General features: G+C 46.8%; 1 protein-coding gene across 1 annotated transcript in view; it reads right to left on the reverse strand.

The window, feature by feature from the left end:
- GRHL2 (grainyhead like transcription factor 2) overlaps nucleotides 1-26,840 on the reverse strand; it is a 481,294-nt gene that overhangs the window by 54,192 nt on the left and 400,262 nt on the right. The window contains exons 10-11 of the mRNA XM_085605159.1: nucleotides 22,547-22,634; nucleotides 22,300-22,445 (exon numbers count right to left, since the gene is read on the reverse strand). Of these exons, the coding sequence (XP_085461285.1) occupies nucleotides 22,300-22,445; nucleotides 22,547-22,634 (234 nt within the window). The remainder of the gene's footprint in view (nucleotides 1-22,299; nucleotides 22,446-22,546; nucleotides 22,635-26,840) is intronic.

A 26,840-nucleotide genomic window follows, 5' to 3' on the forward strand; every position in this document is an offset into this window, starting at 1 on the left:
ATGCTCGAGTTACCTAGCCCGGAGGCTGCGGCTGCGTGAAGTTCGTCAAGATGTCGGGAGTCCTCGTGTAGTCTCAGGAGCCTGAAAGAAGAAGTTGCTGGCAGGCGACCAGTGACGATATTCAGAGCGATCCAAGCCTGGATCGGTGGTGAAGGAAAACCTGAAAGCAGAGGGGACTCAGTTCTCAACCGCTAGCCAGCGATCGTGTGGGTACCAGGAGGGTACCGGCTGAAGTCACCTCGACCAGGTGAGTGGGTGACGTCGGACTCGGTTGTTCCTCGGACCAGGAGGCGCGGCGGCGACCAGGATGGAGGGCGAGCTGTCCCACGAAGGTGTCTGCTGTCGATGATGCTGGGCCCAGGAATGGGGCAGCGGATCTTGGCAGGGGCAAGCCCACGTGGTGGAGTCAAGATGGCGTCTGGAGTGGACTAGGAGAGTCCGTGGTACTCCTCTGTTGGAGGGGAGCAAGAGCCAGTCTGGAGCAACCAGACTAGTGATGAAACAATCGTGGTGCGTCGTGAAGAGGGCCACAAGCCGGTCGGCAAGTGGTCGAACAACGCGGTGAACAACAAGGAGCGGAAGGGCCCCCACGCAGTTCTCGGGGATGCTGGGGAGGCAGACTTCGATGCTGGAGCTGCTCAGGGTTAGGGCTTCTCAAACCCTAGGTGCACTCACTCGAGGGTCCCTCGGTGGGCGTGCTAGATAAGCGTCGTGCAGGTTCTGAAGACAGCCGGTCCCGCAGGTCTCGTCACGCCTACGACTCTCAGCTGAGCTGATGAGGGAGGTAAAAGGTCAGAGATGGCAGGGAACTCGGGTCTCGTCGAGCTGGGCAGTCTTGATCCGTAGGAGAGACTTACAGCAAACCGCAAGCGCTTAGATGGTGCCTGCTGGTGCAGGGTGGCTACTCCTTAGCCACAAGGGAGAGTCTTCAGAAATAGTCAAGAGTTCCTTTCGTGGAAAGTAGTTCGTGATTCGGAGTTATCCGATTATCTGATTATCCAATTTGGGAAGGGGACTCGCTCCTACCTTTATTCTAAGAAAAGGGGGTTGGCCCGTGACTAGGTTCTACCTATGGGTGGAGCCAGGAGGGGGGTGGTTACACCCCTATCCTTTGTCCGGCTTCGCGCCAGCTCAGGGGCTGGTGTGCCCCCGAAACTGGTTTGAGCCGGGCTATGCACAGTGAGCACCGGGGTGCCACTGGCAATCACCTTCCTTTCAGCCCTGCCTACCTGGGATACACAAACCCTGTCTGGGATGGTGCTAACACCGCCCTCGACAGGAAACCCTTTGTCCAAGCTCCCTTCGCTGGAAGGTCTCCCAGCAGCAGGAGGTCAGACTTGTGTCTGGTGGCAGCATCCATTTTGTGATGCTGAGGCTTGAGTCAACTTTAACCGGGGTTCAAGGTTACTTCCATGTCGTGTCCCTCTAAAAGGGGGGAATGCTAACCCCGTCGCCAGGACTGGCGAGGGGTTCGTATTCCCATTCGTATGACACCTTACTCGACATGTGTAGGTGATGTGATGCCAAAGTTAGCAAATAACCGCAAGGATTATAATGCATTAAAAGTAGTTGGCCCGCGTCACCATGGAACGGCTATTAGGACTTGGTTCCGCAAGCCGTCGACGGGCTCCGCTCGCGCCAGAGCACCATCCCACATGACTCCCTGCACTCTGCCTTCAGGATTGATAAGGCCTGCCATAGGAGTGACTGATAGGAATCCATGTGTCCATTTTAGGGTTAGGTGTAGGAATACTACACCTACAGCAACGGGTGATTACACCACGTGGCCCCAGCTGTCGTGCAGCCAGTTGTGTCAGATTTGGGCGGCCATTCCAGGGGTGGCATAATACCTGCTTCAGCCCCTGGTAGGCCCTGGGTACACCGATGCCCTGGATACCTGTGGTATGCTGAGACAGGGACTGACAAGGCGGCCCAGTTCCAATTAGTGGATGCACCTAATGTACATGTGTGTTAATTTCGAGAGAGAACAGCTAGGCTGTGGGTCTGATTGGCAGGCCCACAGCCGGAGAAAGTCGTAAACCAATGAAGCAAAAGCAAAAAATCTGGGTGATCATAGGATTGCAGACCCTACTCTCCTACATGACCCCCCCCCAAACTTTGGGACAATAAGCTAACCTTGACCAGGTGAGTCTTCTTGCTCTAAGTGGAAATACCTGGAGAGCCCATCTGCATTGCCATGATCAGTGCCAGGTCTATGCTCCACTGTGAAGTCCATCCCCTGTAGGGAAATGGACCACCTAAGTAGTTTGGGGTTTTCACCCTTCATTTGATTTAGCCACAAGAGGGGCTTATGGTCGGTCTGAATCTTGAAGTGAGTGCCAAACAAGTATGGCCTCAACTTCTTCAGGGCCCAAACCACAGCAAAGGCCTCCCTCTCAATAGCTGACCAATTCTTCTCTCTGGGGGTCAGCCTCCTGCTAATAAAAGCTATGGGCTGGTCATGACCATCAAAATTCAGTTGCGATAGAACAGCTCCCACACCCAGCTCCGAAGCGTCTGTTTGGACAATGAATGGTTTGGAGTAGTCTGGACTCTTTAGGATAGGTGCTGTGCACATGGCCCGCTTTAGGTCATCGAACGCCTTCTGACAGCTTGCTGTCCACTGAACTTTTTTTGGCATCTTTTTACTTGTCAGGTCGTTTAGCGGGGTCACAATGGATCCATAATTTCTGACAAATTTCCGGTAATAACCAGTCAGGCCCAAGAAAGCTCGAACCTGAGTCTGGGTGGTTGGAGGAGCCCAGTCCTGGATGGCCTGTATTTTGCTCTCCAATGGTTGAACCTGGCCTCCACCTACAAGGTGGCCCAGGTATACAACCTGTGTCTGCCCTATCTGGCACTTGGTGGCCTTGATAGTGAGGCCTGCCTTCTGCAGGGCCTCTAACACTTTCCTCAGGTGGACCAGGTGATCCTCCCAGGTGGAGCTAAAGACAGCGATATCGTCCAGATACGCCGCACAGAAGTCGTCCAACCCAGTGAGAACTCGATTCACCAGCCTTTGGAAGGTGGCAGGTGCATTTTTCAAACCAAAGGGCATTACCACGAACTGATAATGCCCACCAGGGGTAGAAAATGCTGTTTTGGGCTTGGCCTCCTCAGCTAACCTGATTTGCCAATACCCAGCTGTCAGGTCAAACGTACTTAAGTAGTTGGCCGAGGCCAACCGGTCGATAAGTTCGTCTGCTCTTGGTATCGGGTGGGCGTCAGTCTTAGTGACCGCATTGAGGCCTCTGTAGTCCACGCAAAACCTCATCTCTTTCTTACCGCCCTGGGTGTGAGGTTTCGGCACGAGCACTACGGGACTAGCCCAGGGGCTGTCCGAGGGTTCAATGACTCCCAGCTCCAACATTTTCTGCACCTCTGTCTTGATGCAGTCTCTGACATGATCAGGTTGCCGATAGATTTTACTCTTTACGGGCAGACTGTCCCCAGTGTCGACCTCGTGGGTACACCACTTGGTCTGACTGGGTGTCAGAGAGAACATATGTCGAAAGGATTGAAGAACCTGTTTACAATCCTCTTGTTGATGTCCAGAGAGGCTGCCACAAAAGACAACACCATCTACTGATCCATCGTCAGGGTTCTGAGAGAGCAGGTCCGGGAGAGGGTCACTCTCCTCCTCCTGTCCCTCATCTGTGGCCATGAGCAAGCCCATGCCCTCCCTGTCGACATATGCCTTGAGCCTGTTTACATGGAGCACCCTGTGGGGGCTCCGGGGAGTTCCCAGGTCTACCAGGTAGGTGACCTCTCCCTTTTGCTCAATGATCGTGTGGGGCCCAGACCATTTGTCTTTGAGTGCTGCTGGGGCCACTGGCTCCAGCACCCACACCTTCTGTCCAGGCTGGTACACAGTTAGGACAGCCTTTTGGTCGTGCCAAGTTTTCTGTAATTCTTGGCTCGCCTCAAGGTTTTTAGACGCCTTTTCCATGTACTCCGCCATCCGCGAGCGGAGACCGAGCACATAGTCCACAATGTTTGATGCCGGCTTTCTGAGAGGTCTCTCCCATCCTTCCTTTACCAAACAAAGGGGTCCCCTTACAGGATGTCCGAACAGAAGCTCAAAAGGGCTGTAGCCAACCCCCTTCTGCGGGACCTCTCTGTAGGCGAACAAGAGGCAGGGTATCAGGACATCCCATCTCCGCCGAAGCTTTTCAGGTAGTCCGTGAATCATCCCTTTTAGGGTCCGGTTGAATCGCTCAACCAGCCCATTGCATTGTGGGTGATAGGGTGTGGTGAACTTGTAGTTGACACCACATTCCTTCCACATAGCAGTCAGATATCCCGACATGAAGTTTGCACCTCTGTCTGAGACGACCTCCTTAGGGAAGCCCACTCTGGAGAACACTCCAAGTAGGGCCCGTGCCACCACAGGTGCCGTAGTGGTCCTAAGGGGAATAGCTTCAGGATACCTGGTGGCGTGATCCACCACCACCAGTATAAACTTGTGCCCTGATGCTGTCTGGGGTTCCATTGGTCCGACAATGTCGATCCCCACTCGTTCAAAGGGTACCCCCACCACTGGTAGTGGTATGAGGGGGGCCTTTGTCGTGCCACCTGACTTACCACTGGCTTGGCAAGTGACACAGGAGCGGCAAAACTCCTTCGTATCTTCGGACATGTGGGGCCAGTGAAAGTGTGGAACAATTCTGTCCCCAGTCTTATTCTGGCCTAAGTGACCTGCGAGGGGAATCTCGTGGGCCAAGGTGAGAAGGAAACCTCTCAGAGACAAGGGGATGACCAGCCTCCTGGTCGCACCAGGTTTGGGGTCTCTTGCCTCAGAGTACAGGAGTCCATCGTCCCAGTACACTTTGTGGGTACCCGTGGCGTTCCCTGCAGCCTCAGCAGCGGCCTGCTGTCTGAGGGGTTCAAGTGAGGGGCAGTCTAACTGTGCCTTCCCCAGGTCTTCCCTGGAGGGTCCCCCTGAGCCCAGAAACTCAACCTGACCAGGTTCAAGCTCTTGCGGCTCAGTTTCCCTCAGTTCTTTAAGGTCAGCCTCCTCGGAGACTTGATCCACGACCTGGGGCAAGGGGGAAGGCGAAGCCTTACCCTTACTGCTCCTTTTCTTGGAAGGTGTCTGGTCCGTTCTTCCAGGATCCAGCACCTGTTCAGTGGGGCATCTTTTGGCCTGTGACCTGGTCACAGCAAGGACATGTGCTGGCAAACCTAACATTTCCATGTGAGTCCTCTGCTCCACTTCTGACCATTGTGACGTTTCCAAATCATTGCCCAACAGACATTCTACGGGGAGGTCTGAACTAACCACAACCTTTTTCAGGCCACTTACCCCTCCCCAGGAGAAATCAACAACTGCCATACTGTGATTGGTAGTGACGTTGCTGGCATTGGTCACTAGGTAACTGGTACCTAGCATGATCTATGATCTGTCCAGGGTCCACGAAGTTAGGCGTCACCATGGTGACACTGGCACACGTGTCCCTGTAGGCCTGAGCCACTCTTCCATTTATCAAAGGTGTCTGTCTGTATTTGCCCAAAGTATTGGGACTGGCATCAGGGGACATATCCATATCCCCTGTACAGACAAGGACGGCCTGAGTGAGCGTGCCGACTAAGTCGTCACTCCCCTCGGTTCCCAAGGTTAACCCAACTAATGCCTTGGGAGGCGCACTACCACTGCTGACTGTACTAGGGGGCGCAGGTGCCTTAGGGGCTGCAGTGGTAGGAGTTTGCCCTCCTTTCTTGGTGCACTCACTAAACCAGTGAGTCTTACTTTTACAGTATTGGCACCACCTTTTTGACTGGCCTTCTTGAGTCTTCTTCTTCTGTGAAGCCTGACCCCCACCCTCTTTGGTTTGTTGGGGACCTGTCGAAGACTTCTGGTCATTTTGTTCGTTCTTGTTACCCTTTTGGTCTGCTTTCTTCTGACCACCCTGGTTCTGATTCTGGTTCTGCTTGACCCTTGTTCTGACCCATCTGTCTGCCTTCTTTCCCAATTCTTGGGGAGAGGTCAGATCCGAGTCGACAAGGTGCTGATGCAACAATTGGTTCTGACAGTTGTTTAAAATCTGTTCTCGCATGATAAGATTGTACAATCCTGTGTAATCAGTAACCTTGCTACCCAGCAACCAGCCTTCCAAAGCCTTAGTGGCACAATCGACAAAGTCAGCCCAATCCTGAGACTGAATTTTCTGGGTGTCTCGGAACAGCACCCGGTACTGTTCCGTGGTTAAGCCGAACCCATCAATCAGTGTGTTCTTCAGGACTTGGTAGTTGTTAGCATCCTCAGCTCTTGTAGTGAGGAGCTTGTCCCTTCCTTTACCTTCAAAGGAAAGCCACAGTATAGCTGCCCACTGACTTGGGGGGACGCACTGGACAGTGCAGGCCCTCTCCAAGGCAGTTATCCACTTGTGGATGTCGTCCCCTTGTTTAAAGGGGGGCACTATTTTACTCAGGTGTCTAGTGTCTATACCCCTGTCTTTCTCTCTATTGAGAACGCTGCCACCAGTGGGATCTAACCCACTTAATTTCTGCTCTCGGGCTAAGGCAAGTCTTTCTTTGGCGAGGGCAAGTTCTTCCCGCTCGATCCTCAGATTGACCTCCCGCATCTTCGCTTCATGCTCCCTCCTCTGAGGGGAAGTCATTCCTCTCTGAGAAGGTGCCTGAGAGACATGTGTATGAACCGATCTGCCAGAGCCTCTGGAGAGAGACCTAGCTCGTCCGTTCCCAAGGTTAAGCCTGCTTGAGCGTGGGCCCGGGGCTCCCCCAGTTCCATTCTCATGCCTGCTTAAGTTGGTCCTTGTAAGCCTGCCGACTACCACTGGACCTTTGTCTGCCTCGTCTCCCGATAACTCGTCCTCGTCCTCCTCCTCTGTGTGGAGGTCGAGGTCTGGGTCACCGAGGGTTCCCTCTAAGGGAGGCATGTTCCCATCTGCACTGGGGGGACCTGGGTTAGAGGACCTCCTAGCATCGTACGCCTCTAAGAGACCTATCAGTATTGCGATGGTAGGGTTAGAACCCTGGTTTAGCTTCCTGGAGGCACACAGTTGTCTCATCTCCTTGAAGCTAAGAGTTGCATACCGTGACACGACCTGTGGAGGGTCACTGACCACTAGGGGAGTCCCTGCAGACTCTCCGTGGACCGACATGCTTTTCTAGTGAGGTGTAAGTGTTGCACCTACCTACACTATGGGTTTACCTACTGATCCCTTGCTAAGAGTTGTAGTCAGGGTGTGCTAAGCCCTGTTACACTACAACAGCCGGTTCAGTAGAACTCGGAGTATTCTAAGTTAAGTTATATGTACCTGGGTACTTATGTGATCTTTCACTGCGATATTCTTAGGATACGTGTGTGGAAAAACAACAGCAAGCTCAAATCCCAACCGCTGCTCACCAATGTGAGAAGTTGGCCTGATATGTAGTGCTCACTATTCTAGTGATCACTGTGTATCATTCCAAACGACCCTTATTGATGATTGGTTGTAAGTCAACCTTTTAGACCAGCTATCCTAGTAGCGTGGATACGAGCAGTCTTAGGCTAAACTCTAGAGGGCGTGTTAAGCCAGCTGTTTACCATCACATATACCCCTTGAACACCAATGTGAAAGGACACCACACAAGTTGTTATGAAAATAAAAGGTTATTTATTTATGACAAGACTACCCTGGCTCTTTATGAGTCAGGGAGCTAAGCACACTACAAAACTCTTAGGAAAATACTTCAGTTGCACAATTTACACAAATGCCCGAGGGGCACGAGAAACCATCTACACTAACAGTGAAATGCGAATGGTTAGAGTCTGGAGATACTGATTCCGGAGTGATCCGATCAGTGGGACTAAACGAAAAAGAAACTGGACACTTGTAGAGCGAACCTGCGATGGAGCACAGAGATGCTCGAGTTACCTAGCCCGGAGGCTGCGGCTGCGTGAAGTTCGTCAAGATGTCGGGAGTCCTCGTGTAGTCTCAGGAGCCTGAAAGAAGAAGTTGCTGGCAGGCGACCAGTGACGATATTCAGAGAGATCCAAGCCTGGATCGGTGGTGAAGGAAAACCTGAAAGCAGAGGGGACTCAGTTCTCAACCGCTAGCCAGCGATCGTGTGGGTACCAGGAGGGTACCGGCTGAAGTCACCTCGACCAGGTGAGTGGGTGACGTCGTACTCGGTTGTTCCTCGGACCAGGAGGCGCGGCGGCGACCAGGATGGAGGGCGAGCTGTCCCACGAAGGTGTCTGCTGTCGATGATGCTGGGCCCAGGAATGGGGCAGCGGATCTTGGCAGGGGCAAGCCCACGTGGTGGAGTCAAGATGGCGTCTGGAGTGGACTAGGAGAGTCCGTGGTACTCCTCTGTTGGAGGGGAGCAAGAGCCAGTCTGGAGCAACCAGACTAGTGATGAAACAATCGTGGTGCGTCGTGAAGAGGGCCACAAGCCGGTCGGCAAGTGGTCGAACAACGCGGTGAACAACAAGGAGCGGAAGGGCCCCCACGCAGTTCTCGGGGATGCTGGGGAGGCAGACTTCGATGCTGGAGCTGCTCAGGGTTAGGGCTTCTCAAACCCTAGGTGCACTCACTCGAGGGTCCCTCGGTGGGCGTGCTAGATAAGCGTCGTGCAGGTTCTGAAGACAGCCGGTCCCGCAGGTCTCGTCACGCCTACGACTCTCAGCTGAGCTGATGAGGGAGGTAAAAGGTCAGAGATGGCAGGGAACTCGGGTCTCGTCGAGCTGGGCAGTCTTGATCCGTAGGAGAGACTTACAGCAAACCGCAAGCGCTTAGATGGTGCCTGCTGGTGCAGGGTGGCTACTCCTTAGCCACAAGGGAGAGTCTTCAGAAATAGTCAAGAGTTCCTTTCGTGGAAAGTAGTTCGTGATTCGGAGTTATCCGATTATCTGATTATCCAATTTGGGAAGGGGACTCGCTCCTACCTTTATTCTAAGAAAAGGGGGTTGGCCCGTGACTAGGTTCTACCTATGGGTGGAGCCAGGAGGGGGGTGGTTACACCCCTATCCTTTGTCCGGCTTCGCGCCAGCTCAGGGGCTGGTGTGCCCCCGAAACTGGTTTGAGCCGGGCTATGCACAGTGAGCACCGGGGTGCCACTGGCAATCACCTTCCTTTCAGCCCTGCCTACCTGGGATACACAAACCCTGTCTGGGATGGTGCTAACACCGCCCTCGACAGGAAACCCTTTGTCCAAGCTCCCTTCGCTGGAAGGTCTCCCAGCAGCAGGAGGTCAGACTTGTGTCTGGTGGCAGCATCCATTTTGTGATGCTGAGGCTTGAGTCAACTTTACCGGGGTTCAAGGTTACTTCCATGTCGTGTCCCTCTAAAAGGGGGGAATGCTAACCCCGTCGCCAGGACTGGCGAGGGGTTCGTATTCCCATTCGTATGACACCTTACTCGACATGTGTAGGTGATGTGATGCCAAAGTTAGCAAATAACCGCAAGGATTATAATGCATTAAAAGTAGTTGGCCCGCGTCACCATGGAACGGCTATTAGGACTGGGTTCCGCAAGCCGTCGACGGGCTCCGCTCGCGCCAGAGCACCATCCCACATGACTCCCTGCACTCTGCCTTCAGGATTGATAAGGCCTGCCATAGGAGTGACTGATAGGAATCCATGTGTCCATTTTAGGGTTAGGTGTAGGAATACTACACCTACAGCAACGGGTGATTACACCACGTGGCCCCAGCTGTCGTGCAGCCAGTTGTGTCAGATTTGGGCGGCCATTCCAGGGGTGGCATAATACCTGCTTCAGCCCCTGGTAGGCCCTGGGTACACCGATGCCCTGGATACCTGTGGTATGCTGAGACAGGGACTGACAAGGCGGCCCAGTTCCAATTAGTGGATGCACCTAATGTACATGTGTGTTAATTTCGAGAGAGAACAGCTAGGCTGTGGGTCTGATTGGCAGGCCCACAGCCGGAGAAAGTCGTAAACCAATGAAGCAAAAGCAAAAAATCTGGGTGATCATAGGATTGCAGACCCTACTCTCCTACAGTGGAGGTGGGTGTTGTTGCCCTATTGGGGCTCAGGGCTGCATGATCAGTTGCTCCAGGGCATCTGTTGTTCTTCATGTGTGGCTATGGGCTGTGCTCCTTGTCTGGTGCAGGTTGTCGTCCGGTTTTACACCAGGTAAGAGCAGGTGTTAAAATCCTGCTGCTAACGCGCCTTGTTGCCTGTTTTGTGATCTTATCGCCGATCTGGGTGGTCATTGAGAATGTTGTGGTGTTGTCGCGGCTTTTTGCATGGGAACGCCTACTCTGCATCTCATTAGCGTTAGTTGCCGGGTTCATCTGTGGCGATGATTTTTGCGACTGCTATCTCAGGTAAACTGGTGATATGGGCTGTTAGCACCAGCTTGTGAATGGGGCGATAAATTTATCGCGATTTTGGCTGCGATAAAGTGCCGATAACTCGGCGATAGATTCTTGAGAATATGCCCCCATATTTCGAAGCCTGAATGAACAAGCATTGGCATAGCCAATAGGTCTCGCCTTCGGGACCTTATAAGTATTTAGCCATGCAGCACATTATCCTGTTAATTAACCGGCCACACAATTTTACGCCCTATGATGTTTACGGACGCGATCCCTGTGTGCCATGGACAGAAACATGCTTTGTAATGTACAGTGGTAACACTGGGCTGCAGAAGTCAGTGCAAACTATCAGTCTATGCAGTTCGACCAGTGGAGATGTCTGTTAAAAAAACATATCTTCCACTCATGTCGTAAAATGCAGGCGTGTGCAAATGGTGGCAACACATCATACTGTAAGTACACCAGCTGGAACATGTGAAGTATTCTAGAAGAATTCCCCACCGGGGACCTGTCAAGAACTTCCCCCATTGCTTAATGAGCTGACAAGTCACTAGTGGAACACACTCGGCTCAGCTCCTGATTTAGGTGTCTGCCAAACCATCATATTCAGGGCCACTGGAACTGTGAGGTAGGGTACGGCAAAATTATGCGGCAGGATTAACTAAATTAAGTGGGAAGAAATGGCAAATTATGTGGCATCCTTCGGCACATTTTCTGATAGGATTAGTTAATTTTTCTGTCTTTTTTCTATACTTGTTAACGCAGTCTGGACATAGGTTGCACCTACTTAGTACTAGTTTAACCCTGATCATACCTTTAACAAAACCAATACACACTGTGTTGGGAGTAAAAGGCCGCAGTTTAATAAACAATTCAATTCTCATGGCCCCCTCGCAGGCGGAATGGCAAAGATTTATTCACGTCAGGTGCTGTTGATGAAGTAAGTAATGTTTTTTTTAGTCCAAGTTCCCGAACCCTGTAATGGGCTGACGTAGCTATTGCTCTTTAAACACCAATTGCCCCTTGCCATTTTACCCTCAACAGCACATCCACAGCCCCCCACAAACCATTTAGAGCAAGGCGATTAAACATGCCACGTCGCCACCCACACAACACCGCATGAGGCCGCGTAATTGGTAATAATGCGGCTCAACGAGGCAGCCTTATTAGGCCAGGCAACAGAGCAGAATGCAATAAACAGCAAGTGATTTTGTGCTACATTAATACAGATAATGCGCTAAACTAATATATTACACCCAGCAGTAGTGCAGCACCAACTGTAAATGTGCAGCGCACTGCAGACATTTTTTTAGTAGTTTTATAAACCGCGAACTCGACACAAAGGTATCAGAGCGCTTTACATGAACACCAGTTGAATTACAGACGGACGCATTCATTTTTAGGCACGGGGAGATTACGCTATTTTTCCAGAATCACAGGATGTTTTGAGTCTCCAGCCAGACTTGAACCTGGTGCCTCAGCTTAAAAGTCAGCCGCTTTAGCCGTTAAGCCACACATTGCCAATGAGTGGGCAACTTGACTGGCAAAGCATGAGCCTGGCTGTGGGCGCGGCCCACCACTGCACAGAGATAGATCGACGAAGAAGTGGTGAGGCTGAGACTTCGCTCCCTGCCTCTCCGCGTAGAAGGAGCCGGCGGCGCCCAAAGGCCAGTAGGTGAGTGTCCCTGCCCCACTTGGCGTCCCGGGGAAGAGCCAGCTGGAGGGGAATCATTGTCCCCCATTTGCTGCTCGGAGGCAGCCACACCGCAGGATAGAGGGCGGTCACTTTGGGGGCAATTAATTTTTGGTGATCTCCCATGGGAGAGAGAGAGAGACCTGCTACTTGCGTGCCTGCCCGGAGCTGTTGGTTTCTCCCCAAGTTGTTTTGTGGCTCCTCACTAAGGGAACATGGGGTCAGTGGCTGCCACTGCCAGATCGCCGGCAGCTGCTGGAGGGGTGCACGCTTTGGCCTGAGCCCTGAATTTGAAAAGGGGTATTGATTAGGCTCACGGAGCGGGCTGGAACCTCGACTGAGGCCCCCGAGCCTTGGTGGAGGAAGGAACATCCACAAAATTCCCACACAGTCCAGGTGGTGAGCGCAGAGGCGCTGGGACTACCGACTGGGGGCCAGTGGGCTCTCAGGGATATTCGGGGCAGGCCCTGATTACGTTGTGGTGCCTATGTGGCCCACGCAAGAATTGTGTACCGTCATGTTGATGTCTAATGGGGGCATGATGGGTTTATGATACATGGGCCGGCTGCAAGTGTACACTAAGGTGCACTTGTGATTATATGCATAATGTGCTAGGCTGAAATGTTATCCTTCCAGAAGTTACTGGTGGTGCTCCCTAACAGTGATTTATGTAATGTTATGACAGTGGCTTGATTGGCCATGTGGTGTATATAATCCCTGTAAAGTCATGCCAAGTGCCAGGTGGCACAGTGTATATATGTGATTATGTTCTAATGTGATTTATGGATAATACAAAGGCTATTTTTGATATACTCTTGTGTGTAGTTTCTTTTGTGGTGTGCCTAGTTTTTCCCTGCTGTGTGTGTGTGTTGCACAAATACTTTACACATTGCCTCTGGGATAAGCCTGACTGCTCGTGCCAAGCTACCAAGGGGGTGAGCAGGGGTTATCTTCAGCATGTAACTCCCTTGCACTGACTAGAGTGGTGGTTTCTGCCTGGCTTAGGCACATGCCCTTGCCAACCAGAAATCCCATTTCTAACAATGATCACTTACAAATTTTGTATCTATAAATGTATGTATGTGGGTATATATCTACATCTTTATAGATATGTTCACACGTACATGCAAGTCAGATTTAAACATGTTCAGCAAATATGTTCATGTGTGTATATATTATATATATGTACATATGTGTCCTTGTGTATAAATGTGTACATATGTCAATTGTATACACATACTTTATGGTTGCCTTTTGTAAGTGGCCCCGCCAGTTTTCTTAGTGGCCTATTGTGTACTCCCTCCCCCTTAAAATTCACTTCTAGAGGTGCCACTGCAATACGCAATTGAAGTGACTAGTCAACTTTTCAGAAGGGTGTTCCGCTGCAAGGCAACATGTGTTGCTGCATTTCTATTAACTTTTAATTTGATTGAACTACAAACAATTCATTTTTTTTGCAGAATCTGCAAATTATTCAGCAGATGAATTACGTGACAAATGCGGCATATCCATAATTATGCGGTAAATGTTAGGCAAAAGAATCGCAGAATTCCAGTGGCCCTGCCCACCACAAAACCCATAGGTCCATACGGTGGGAATCAATGCTGTTGTGACAAGAGAACTATAATTGTGTATTAAATTACAAAATGTATGCTCAAGCTGTAAACGAACGCCATGGAAATCTCGCAATAAAAATTGAATTGCAAGAAAAAAAACATAGGTCTTGTGTATTCCACATAGGGAACAAAAAGATTCGCTTTTTTCACTTAATTTTAAGGTTCCAAAAGAGATATTATTCATACGCATTAGTCACAGTGGTCAGAGAGGTGTGTCTGTAGGTTGAAGGTGAATGAATACAACGATGTTGTTTTCTGGTATGTCAATGGTAGTTTGGTCATTCACACTGCTAGACGCGACCCCAATGTAAATTGTTCAAGTGAATCCGCTCTCGGTCTTCCATTAAAAAAAACTAATTCCAAGCCTTGGCAGAAATTAAGCTATTTCTTCACATAGCTGGGTGGTTTGGTTTTCAGGCTGCTGGTAGTTGGTGGTTAGATTGGGCTTGTGTGCTGGCCAAAGCCCTCCGTTTTACCACATAAGCATTTCTTATACCCGCCACGTGGTGGCACCATTCCCATATATTTTTAAGAGATTTGTGAGCGTCCTTTCCCTATTTGGGTAATGCAGGCCATTTCACCATGAGCAATGAGCATATGCATACATTTGTTTTTTAACACACACAACTTTGATTTAAGTAGTGTCATTGCATTTCGTCGCTATTTATTTATTGAGTGACTGACCTTTAAGTGAGAAGGGGCTTGTTTGGATAAATCGAAGGGAAGATACAGACATCTACAGACAATAGTTCTGATTGAAGCCAAATAGCGAATGCCAGTTTAGGAGATATGTTGATATTATAGGAGGCAGTTTGCAATGTTATGCCAAAGAGAGAGGCGGAGCTCAGCCCTCCATGGGCAGGAGTTCAGACCTGTTTCTTAATTCAGTCCTATCTCTCGTGTGTTCTGGGGCATATCCCATTTGATATGCATGATGAAATTCGTTTGCTTAGGAGATTAGACGTCGGCAAGGAGCTGATTTATCTCATAAAATAGATTGTTTCCCATCTGATAAGTGAGGAAATGTTTTTTTAATTCATCGCGCAGGCTTGAAACGGATACATTATTCGGCGTGTGTGAACAACATTTCCAAAGTTGAAAAGGTTTTTTTAGCAGCCGGAGTAAGGTACCGCCGGTGGTACATCCGCCACAGGTGTCAGTGGGTGAAGCTCACTTCCGGGAGCCTTGTTCACAGGGAGCAGTGCTTCCGGCCAGCAGGGTGCTGCTGATGCTTACGGTGGCCGGGGGGGGCTCTCCTTTATTAGTCCGCTGCTCGGAGGCCCCGGGGTGCGTTCCACGAGGCAGCCAGCCAGCCCTCGCCTTTCATCTCGGCCCAAAAACGTGCTCGCTCTTGGTATAATGCTTAAAGCGATTACAAGTTTCACGTGTTCACTCAACTGTTAATTATGAGTTCACGGTGGTTATGCCATAGGGGTCATTCTGCAAGCGCCAGGGAGAGCTCACGGCAGCCGGGCAGGAAGCCTCCTTGAACCAAGATCGCAATCGCCCCCGCTCCCTCGTCGCGCCTTCACGCAGGCGATGATCATATTGTGAGCAGGATTATGCAATTATATATAGTACCGTGCTGGCCATGTAGGGGCCGAGTCACAAAAGCACTTACACGTGCAAAAATTAGTACTACACCTTATAAATTCGAAATAACGTAACATACTACCAGAGAACACTGTACTTTTACAAGACTTTGTGCATTGGCCATGCAGCGTCCAAATTCTGACCTGCTAACTCACATGGTGCCACCATGTATCATACGATATCGGCTTAACATGTTTTTTACCTTTTTCTGGAGTTTTATTTAGCTCTAACTTTACCGGGAGGTATCAGAGCGCTTCACATGAGCACCAACTGCGTTACAGACCGACACTTTCATTTTTGTTAGACACGGGGGATTAAGTGATTTGCCCAGAATCACAGGATGTTGAGTGTCTTTGCCGAGACTCGAACCCCGTTCACCAGCTTCGAGATCTGCCGCTCTAGCCATCAGGCTACATGGTTTCCCGTTGTGTGTGGAGTCTCCACCCAGCTTTACAAGCTTTAGAAGCCTCTTCAATTTGTGTTTTTTTGGGGTGCTCGGGGGTCTCCTCAGATAATGCCGGGCTCTAAGCCCTGAGCACTCTTAATGGCCTCATGCACTCTCTTTGTTGGCAGGTGGCGATGGGCTCAGAGGTCCTCTCTCTGTACCAGACCTCTCCCCTCAAGGCCCCATTCCCTCCTTATGTGGTAAAAGTCATTTTAAAGTTGGCAGGTCTGCACATTTCTATTAGTAAAAGCGTAAAGAGCGCCCAGTCCTTTCTATCTGTACAAACATACGAATATTTGCAGAGTACTCCCATTTAAGATTTTTTGGGCCTAACTCGCAAAGGCATGTGAGAGTATGTAGCCGAATATTGCTAGTAAATGTACCTATGTGCGACTACGAGCGTGCGCCCAGACTTCTCCGCAGTCCATGTCGGCTCCAGTCATGTAACAAAGGCATTAGAAAAGTAGAAACCAAAGGAAATGATGGACGGAGTGTTGAACATTGCAGGCACTCACCCCCAGTCAACTGATCTGGGTTTAATCCATCACCGTTCTTTAGCCCACTCTGCCACCCCAGTTCAGACATGGCCATATGCAAATCAGTCTGACCCTGTGCCTCATGGGAACAGTCCAGCCCGAACTGCCAAGCCATGTCTTCCCTAGACCGGAAACAAGCTTCCTAGGACCGGTTTCTGGCATTTCAGCCGTCTTCAGCCAGGCTTGCTTGAATCCAGTGGCAAAGTGAGCAAGGGACCCACGTCTGAGCATACCCTGCCAACTTATGGCAAACAAAGCAAAAACCAAAGGAAATGATGGAGGGAGTGTTGAACATTGCAAGCACTCACCCCCAGTCAACTGATCTGGGTTTAATCCATCACCGTTCTTTAATCCACTCTGCCACCCCAGTTCAGACATGGCCATATTCAAATCAGTCTGACCCTGTGCCTCATGGGAACAGTCCAGCCCGAACTGCCAAGCCATGTCTTCCATGAACCGGAAAAGTAGGGCTTATGCTGTGAGCCAGAGTCTTGCACAATTGTTCTGTGCTGCGCATAAGAAGCATTACCACGTCACAGCAAACTAAGGCCCCAGCTGCTTTGCGTGCCCTGCCCCTATATACTGTTTGGGTTACAGATTGTGAAGATGGTAGTACTTATATGTAACATGCTTCCGCTTTCCTTAATTGAATTTTTTGGTATGTAGACTGTTTCATAGCGAATAAGGTGTCAATCGACTTTAGACAGTGCTTAATTTGTGCTTTATTTAAACTGACAAGTACTGAGAACCTGCCCTTCTTACATTTGAAAGGGAGAGTACCAGCATTTTTAGCAGGCGTTCAATACTTTTAATGTCCTTCTCCATAGCAGAAGGCACTCTGAGGTAGTGAGTACCAACACTTCTACATTTCAAGCACTTTCCTGAAGGGGTGGGCACCAGTGCTTACTTTTGGGGATCAGGATTTATGTTTCATCATCACAATTAGACCCAGAGCCAGGCAGTAAAGAGAGAAACAAGCATTGGTAAATGCATTAGGTTTCGCCTATGTGATTGATAATAAGCTTTTTGTTGTTGTAATTTGTAGCTTAGTGAACATAAGTTACAGAAGCTGAAAAGCGGTGAGTACCAGCCCATTTAGAGCACTGGCTACGTTGTGACCTATTCCAGTGATATTTCTACTAAATTCACAAGGTATCAGGCCTTTTATATTTAAACCATTGGCAATTGTGATTAGGTGGAACAGAAACATTAAAAGGAATGGGGTGGGCTCAAGCGAATGCAACGATTATTGTTGGTTGGTGACTATCTTTTGAGGTTAACAGTTGTTAACATTTCTGTTATCCTGACCCGTGAGCTGTACACTGAGAGCAGGGAGGCCGCACGGAATCAAGCAGGTGGTTAATTGAAAGGCCAAATGAGGCGGAAGTTTATGACCCTACGACTGGGCTTAACATATTCCTATGATTACACATCAGCTTAAAGCTCAGCCATCCAATCACGCCAGCAGTGCTGGCTACATCAAATAAATTTAATAGTACACCAAACATATATATCTCCACGGTAGCTCCAGTGTACATACATGCACTGTGAATACCTCGCATGATAAGGTTGGTTCCATTGAGAAGGTCATCGTTTGCCTCTCATCTCGTGTTTTTAAATTCCTATGATTTTATGCATCAGAAGGGGGAGACATAGGGCATTCTAAACCTCACCTCTGACGTATCTAGAAAAACTGTCCTGAAGAAGGTGTTAACCAAATTCCGAAACGCTGCGTCGACAACTGTTTTTCCACAACGACATATATTTTTAAATTAAATGTTTTTATGTTATATGTATACAATGGTATTGCATTGAATACATTTTGCCTTTTTATATATGATTTGTTAGTACAATTTTTTTTTAATTTTCTTAATCCTCATGTGTAATGTTTTTTCTTGACATTGTAAGCATTATTGGTTCCGTTTGTTTCTGAATATTTGACTACCAGCAATTCTGAATAGACTGTGTCACACCATAAAAGTAGTGAACTGTGTTTAGGGACTTTTCTGTCTCAAGTACTATCCCCTGTCCCTGACTGGACCAAAAGGGGACCTCCCTCTCTTTCTCTACAACAATGGATACACACAGGACTCAATCCTTTGTCCAACTCTGTTCAACATATACCCTGAACTACTTGGAGAGATTCACAGAAACTATGGGATTCTTCTTCATCAGTATGCAGATAATACCCAGATGTACCTGACTATTATATCCCTGAACAACATCCTACTGCTCTCCAACACCTTGGTCAGAATCAAAATGTAGATGTCAAGCCATCATCTTAAATTCAACCCACCTAGAACAGATTTTCCAATAATCTCATTGAAGAATTCAAGCCTTCATAGGAAAAAGAACAGATGGAAGCTTTTCCTCCCCTAGATTGTAAACTTGCTATTGTGGGAAACATTAAATCCCTGGGTTTTATCCTCAACAACTTGTCTAACCTTCAGAGGCAAATCTCTGCTGCGGTCAAGAGCAACCACCTTAAATGTAGGCTACTCTTGGAGAGGATGGCTTGATTGCACAAAATATTGAGTTTTTAATATCCTGATACCTAAATATCGTGTCAAGATTATCCTTATTACAAAAATATTTTATCACACAATATCGTGGTCAAGAATATTGTTTTTGTGGTATATAATGTTGTTTTAAATAATATCGTTTTATTTCATATTGTTTACTGAAATACAGATGTAAAAAATATTATGTGACAAATTTAATATATATTAGTAAAGATATTATTTTAGGTGTCAGTATTGTTACTATAATTGTTCTTAATTTTTTAAGTTATAGTTTGTAATTTAAAATGTATAATTGTTTTTTTTAATTAAGTAGCAGCAGGTTTTTAGGTTTGTAGAGGAATAGGGTGGAAAGTACATTAAATTAATTAATAATTAATTGTCTATAGTAAATTTAGTACCTAATGGATTCATAATTATGTGAATTGTTTAAATGTTTAATAGTTATTTTAATTGTTTAACTTTTATTCGTTATTTTCAATGTATATTTACCTTTTTACATTTTTGTCAGTAAGATACATATTTTAGTAGCGGGTTGTTGGTATTGCAGGTGATAGGGTGGGAAGGTAAATGAATTATGAATAATGTCAGTGCTCCAAGTGATTTATTGACTCTCTATGACCAGAGTGGTCTGCATTGCTACCGGAGGAATCCATAGTAAGGGCCACTGTTCATCCAAGGAAAGCCCCAAAGATACTCTCAGAACAGAGCCCTTCATTCCAGACTAGCACGGTGGCTGACCTTCCCCTCATTCTTTATACAAGCAGAAAGTTTATGAAATTCTCTCCTGGCAAAGGCAAGATATATTCATGATCATTTGGAATTGAGGAAAGATGTAAAGAATAGGAGTGTGAATGTTGCATATCCCCACAGCATGCAACTCCATAACATTTTTTAACTACAAGAGCTACATGTACATAACTATTTGAAGTTTACATAAAATTCTTTGGGCCCATAAAGAGCATTCTGCACCCTATTTCAAACTTTGGGGCCACCCGAGAGAACCAGTGAACACAGTTGTTCCCTGTCCAAACCATGAACAATGGCCTGAGCCCCGCCCGTAAAGCCTGCATGGTCCAGGAGGCCTTAGGCCCATTCATAGCCTCCCTCAGCACGGCAGTGGCTGCCAGCATCCCACTCAAAACTCACCCATGGCCCTGCCACACCGAGCTCGCCCTGCCCCAAAACCAGCATGATCCAGAAAACCCCTCTCACCCCCAGACACCACCTCATCCAGCACTGTTGTGACTGCCATACGCCGCACTTACCACTGTTTACGGGGAGGCATGTAGTACATTGCAGGTGGCATCCTGCATGTTTGTATTTCTTGCTTTAGGATGTCCCGCCCAAGAACATCCATGAGCAGAAAATGGAAAGGATTTCATACGACACATGCAAGATGAAAACTACACATAGCCAACCTTTGTTTCATGGTCTACCTGCCTCTCATTAAAAGAATGTACACTCCTGGTTAAGACTTGGCTTTTCAAAAAGAAATGATTCAGAATCTCTCCAACATAGAAACGAATCCAACGTCCCACACTAGGACAGTTTGAACAATGCAGGACTCTTGACTTTACCTACTCAAGAATAAGAATATATTTCCCCCACAAGTACAGCAGGCATGATAACATGCACAGCTATCTCTCATTCCAGGCCATGCATGCAACTACATGATTGCAATGACATGAGAAGTGCAATCCCACACTCATCAGACAGAACACCATAACACCTTTTATGTAGTCCCCACTCACAAACACCTTACAACCAGACTCAACAATAATATTAAGCTCAAGCAGTCTATCACTCACTCGTCATCAGTGCATAACACATACCAGCACAGATAATAGGGTAACAGCAACATTTTGGCCAGCATGCACATCACCAAAAAGCCTCTAGAACTTCAATTCAACATCACGCTGGCCAAGCAAACCATCCCAGTGTAGTTGGCTACCTGTTCGCTAATGCACTCCTGAAGACTCCCAGAAAGACAGTCCCACTCATCTTGAGTTTGCATTTCAGCATTATTTTGGCCCTTTGGGGTTATTATTCACAACATTTTCGTCATTCCTATAAGTTTCAATAGCACACCCCTCTGATCCTTGCTGTAAACTCACTGAATAGAGGCTGAAGTTTCTATCCTGCCAAAGGGGGGCTGGAACAACATCAGAACTTACTACTTTTTAAGACAGACTTAAGACAAACTTAAGACAGACTTAAGACAGACTTAAGACAGACTTAAGACAGACTTAAGACAGACTTAAGACAGACTTAAGACAGACTTAAGACAGACTTAAGACAGACTTAAGACAGACTTAAGACAGACTTAAGACAGACTTAAGACAGACTTAAGACAGTCTTAGGACAGACTTAAGACAGACTTAAGACAAACTTAAGACTAAATCCTAACTTAAGTCTGTCTTAAGACAAAATCCTAACTTCTGTGAATACAAAAAGTAGTAAGTTTAGGATTTTGTCTTAAGTTAGTTCTGTGCATCGGTCCCTATCACTTTGTCCTTTGTTCAAAACACTACACAAATCATCTCTAACTCTGCAACAAACACAAGGTGGATGCCAAGGCCTTTACATGCTCTCAGCTGAGCAATCAGGACAACAACTAACACTCTTGAGTGAGCCTCAAGACTGGAACTGATGGCTACAAATCTCACAAGTAAAGTGTCACATGGCCATTAATTAATTTCAAACACTCTCCTTTGTACTGTACATTTTTGGCAGTAGTTTCTCCGTCACTTTCCTTTTTTAAATCATGGTTTTTGCCTGAGGTTTAATTCTATCTGACACATAAAACTTCCTCTCTCTGCTCCCTCTATAGAGCCAGGCTCTACACTTGGTTCCTGTGAGGGACTCCTCTAATAGACATCTCACTTTGCTTGATAAAACTCTGATGTCACGCATTTTTACACTTTAGTTTTCTTTTCCCCTTATTCCTTTTTAGGTCTCGTCTGACCCAGCGCATGCGCTGGTCTGGCGAGACTTATTGAGAGGGCTCCAAAAAGTGCTACCAGGCCAGCCTGGAGCTACAGTGCATGTGCGCGGGCGCGCGCGCTGTGCTTTACAGCGATTACTTTCACTTTTGCGGCCGCACGGCCGCTTTGATGTTTGATCGTGATCGCGATCACTTCGCATAGCCAATAGGTCTCGCTTTTGGGACCTTATAAGTATTTATTTATGCAACTGTTGCATGGCTAAACACTTATAAGGTCCCAAAGGCGAGACCTATTGGCTATGCCAATGCTTGTTTAGTTTACCTCTAACTTCCCCGTTTTTAAAGCTGTGCAACATTCAACTTTCAATCAACCTGTGGAATAGCGGAGAATTTGTTTGTATGTTGGTCTCGAGCCACACTGTTATTTATTATCTAGCACACAAGTCCAAAATAACAATAGTTGTGAACTTTCGCTGAAGCCCTTCGAGTCTGAGATCTCTATTGCTTCCTAGTTAGGTTCATGCTATACAAATCCCTATACATCACGCATACACACTAAACCAACTCTGAGTCTCACTGGTGGCCTCCAATCCACTGGAGTCCGGCCAGACATTTCAGACACAATGTCATGATAGGATGCCAGATGGGCGCATTGATCCTTACCTGCCCGGTCCTTTGTAAATTTCCAAAGTGAACATCAGGAATGAAGAGCACGGGCTGGGAGTCCAGGTCGGTCATTGTTTTAAAGAAGGTGATGTCACTTTTCTTCTGCAGAGGGATTGCTGTCGCAGATATCTTCCCATTGTTTGCTGTTCAACACAAGAGATTGGCATTAACAGCATGAGGGCCCCAGTCGTGATAATCCATTGTAAAGCTGCAGGTGAAGTCAAGGCTCCCCAGGGCTACTTACAGTTACTACACTGTGACTGAGCCATCTGGGATTTCCCTCTTTTTCTGTTCTGCTTCCTTTCCTCATCTCGGATCTTCCTTTCTGCTCCCTGACAATACAAAAAGAACATCCAAACGTATCAACACAGTTTGTAAACCTTCTCTTGTTGAACATATAAGTGTTTCCACCTCTAACTTACAAGGTAAAGACAAATTGAATCGATGTTGAATGAAGTTTTCAAATATATGTATAGGTATATATTAGGGTGGCAAGGATATTTTAGGGTTTAGGTGGGTATGAGTCTTTAGGCAGCAAGGGTAATCTTAGGGTTTAGGGTGGGGATTTGTCTTTGAATGGCAAGGGTATTTTTTAGGATTTAGGGTAGGTATGGTTTTTTGGGTGGGGATTGTAAATTTAAGGTTTAGAGGTTGTGCGTTAATAAGGTAATATTTCGATGTATATTTTATATATATATATATATGTTCACTGAAAAAACCATAGGTTTCACCCACGTTATAGTTACGAATCAGCATTTAAAAAACCTTGCAAATTCACTTAAAAAACCATAGGTTTCACACATGTTATAGTTAGCTGGACATTTCACTCGTAAAAAACCAATGAAATTCCCCTGTTATAGTTAGTGCAGGTAACTATAACTCACGCGACCGCAATCCTCTGCTGATGACGTCAGATATTACATCACTGTATTTAGACACTTATTTACCCATGTCTTCTTCCATTAATCTTTAGCTATACATATATTACAAATATTTATTTTTCATAAAGACACATATGTCATCAGTGATGTAATATCTGACGTCATCAGCAGAGGATTGCGGTCGCGTGAGTTATAGTTGCCTGCACTAACTATAACGGGGGAATTTCATTGGTTTTTTACGAGTGAAATGTCCAGCTAACTATAACATGTGTGAAACCTATGGTTTTTTAAGTGAATTTGCAAGGTTTTTTAAATGCTAATTCGTAACTATAACGTGTGTGAAACCTATGGGTTTTTCAGTGAATTTGTACGGTTTTTTAAATGCTAAGTTATGTATTTATAAAAAAATTTTTTTCAGGTTTCGCACCATGCGCGCGCTGTGGGCACTCGGTGCGCTTTGCGCACCGAGCGCCCACGGTTCGCAGTGCGTGCGCATGGTGCGCGCACCTCGCTATTTAAAAAAAATATATATATACTGTTTTTATCTCCCTTGGGGATCCTTCTGTGACCCCCTGACCAAGGCTAGGGGGTCAGGAACTGTCCACTCTGCCCCCTTTTCACGTTCTCCACCTTTGTTTTTCAGCCCCTCAGACTGCGAGAGACAAAATGGCGGCCGACACTTCCTGGTTTCGACCGATTGGTTTTTTACGAGTGAAATGTCCAGCTAACTATAACATGTGTGAAACCTATGGTTTTTTAAGTGAATTTGCAAGGTTTTTTAAATGCTAATTCGTAACTATAACGTGTGTGAAACCTATGGGTTTTTCAGTGAATTTGTACGGTTTTTTAAATGCTAAGTTATAAAAAAAATGTTTTCAGTTTTCGCACCATGCGCGCGCTGTGGGCACTCGGTGCGCTTTGCGCACCGAGCGCCCACGGTTCGCAGTGCGTGCGCATGGTGCGCGCACCTCGCTATTTAAAAAAAATATATATATTGTTTTTATCTCCCTTGGGGATCCTTCTGTGACCCCCTGACCAAGGCTAGGGGGTCAGGAACTGTCCACTCTGCCCCCTTTTCACGTTCTCCACCTTTGTTTTTCAGCCCCTCAGACTGCGAGAGACACAATGGCGGCCGACACTTCCTGGTTTCGACCGATTCGAATGTTTATCGACATCTAACAACCAATCAGAATTGCGCTCGCGCACGGCAGGGTGCGCGCACAGTGCGCGCACGGTGCGCGCGTATAGATATTGATATGCTTTTAAATGCTATTTTCTCAGGAAATACTGAACAGATTTACACCAGACCTGCAAAAGGCACTTCCTTGGCCTTATGGCTACCTCTCTGCCAAATTTCACGTAATTCTGTTCAGCCGTTCGGGCTGTAGCTGCGACTAAAGGTCCTATGGGAAAATGCATGGGGAAAACGCGTTTTGGGACCCCCCTTTTTCTCGGCCCCCGCTTGACGAATCACCCCGAGACTTTCAGGGTAGGAGCTGAACGGAGCGCCCCATTAGTTTTGAAAACTTTGTGAGGATTCGTCAACCGGCGCCAAAGTTATTCAAAATAGAATTTTGAGATTTCCTATGGAAACTAGGTTGTAACTATAACTATCTACTGGCGACCGCCAGTAGATAATATATATATATATATATATATATATATATATATATTCACTGAAAAAACCATAGGTTTCAGGGATGTTATAGTTAGAAATTAGCATTTAAAAAACCTTTAAAATTCACTGAAAAAACCACAGGTTTCAGGGACGTTATAGTTAGTTGGACATTTCACTCGTACAAAACCAGAGAAATTCGGCCGTTATTGTTAGTTCAGCTAACTATAACTCACGCCCCCACAAAGCACTGCTGATGACGTCACATATTACATCATTCATGACATGGTCAGTGACATCACTGATGACATCTCAAATTACATCACTGATGACATCATCCACGTGATAATCTGATGCACCTCCTCATACCCTAATATAACCTTTGATACACCTACTCTAAAATACTTACTACCATATTCAAAACCATAGACACACCAATACCAGTTAGTACATACCCACTCACTAATTCCTAGGTCTACACACACATCCACTCATTCACCCATACAGTCACTCACACATGCAGTCAACCATCAATACGGCATTATCATATGCTCTCACATATCTATACAGAGACTCACACACCGCCACTCATCCATAGAGTTACTCACACACCTAGTCTGTCATGCAAAGAATCAATCACACTCCCATTTACTCGACTATACAGTTATACACCCGCCACCTCACTTATTCAAACATATGCTAACACATACGTACACTCTTATACGATAACTAATACAAGCCACTCTCACAATCACTCTCATATATACTCATTTATACACTCCAACACTCACATATACAGCCTTTCATATATGCACTCACACATATACCACTGAGGCATCCATTCACTCACCCATACACACACTCACCCACCCATACAGCCCTTCACAGATGCACTCTTGAACCCATACACCCAGTGAATGATCTACTCGCACATCTATGCACAGAGTCACACTCCCCACCCACCCACACAGACACTCAGGTACCCATACAGATACTCAGACAACCAATCAATAACCCACATAGATCTTCATTTAGCTACTCACCAACCCATGCAACCGCTTACACACCAACTGACAAACTAAACTGTGTGAATGTCTGTATCAGTCACTAACCCATGCATTCAGTAAGACACATTTAATCACTCACTTATACAGTCAGTCACACACCTACTAAATCTTCCATCCACACACTTATATACCCACTCATTCTTCTATACAACTTGGCATATATATAAAACATATTTAAACTTTATAGAAACACACAGTCACAGGATGATGTCATCAGTGATGTCATTTGAGATGTCATCAGTGATGTCATCAGTGATGTCACTGACCATGTCATGTATGATGTAATATGTGACGTCATCAGCAGTGCATTGCGGGGTAGTAAGTTATAGTTAGCTGAACTTACTATAACGGACGTATTTCTCTGGTTTTGTATGAGTGAAATGTCCAACTAACTATAACATCCGTGAAACCTGTGTTTTTTTCTGTGTATTTCTAAGGTGTTTTAAATGCTAATTTCTAACTATAACGTCCCTGAAACCTATGTTTTTTCCAGTGGATATATATGTGTGTGTGTGTTTGCATATATCTATGATCAAGACCGCGCTGTAGCATAGCATAGTTAGGAATTGCCATTTAAAAAACCTTAGAAATTCACTGAAAAAACCATAGGTTTCAGGGGCGTTATAGTTAGCTGGACATTTCCCTCATACAAAACCTTAGAAATTCCCCCGTTATAGTTAGTTCAGCTAACTATAACTCGCTCCCCCGCAATGCACTGCTGATGACGTCACATATTACATCACTCATGACATGGTCAGTGACATCACTGATGACATCACTGATGACTGAAATATATATATAGATATATAGATATACATATAGTGATCAAGCTCGCGTGAGCGAGCGAAACACGTCAATGGCAGGCACTAAGTCCGATTATTCCTGGATGTAATTTGGTTTTGCTGGAATAATCCCTGCACTGCATACCGCAATCCTGTTGTGGTCTGTTTCAATTCATAAGGAGATTGAAAAGAG

This window comes from Triturus cristatus, chromosome 5_1 (assembly GCF_964204655.1).
Source record: "Triturus cristatus chromosome 5_1, aTriCri1.1, whole genome shotgun sequence".
NCBI classification, from domain to species: Eukaryota; Metazoa; Chordata; class Amphibia; order Caudata; family Salamandridae; genus Triturus; species Triturus cristatus.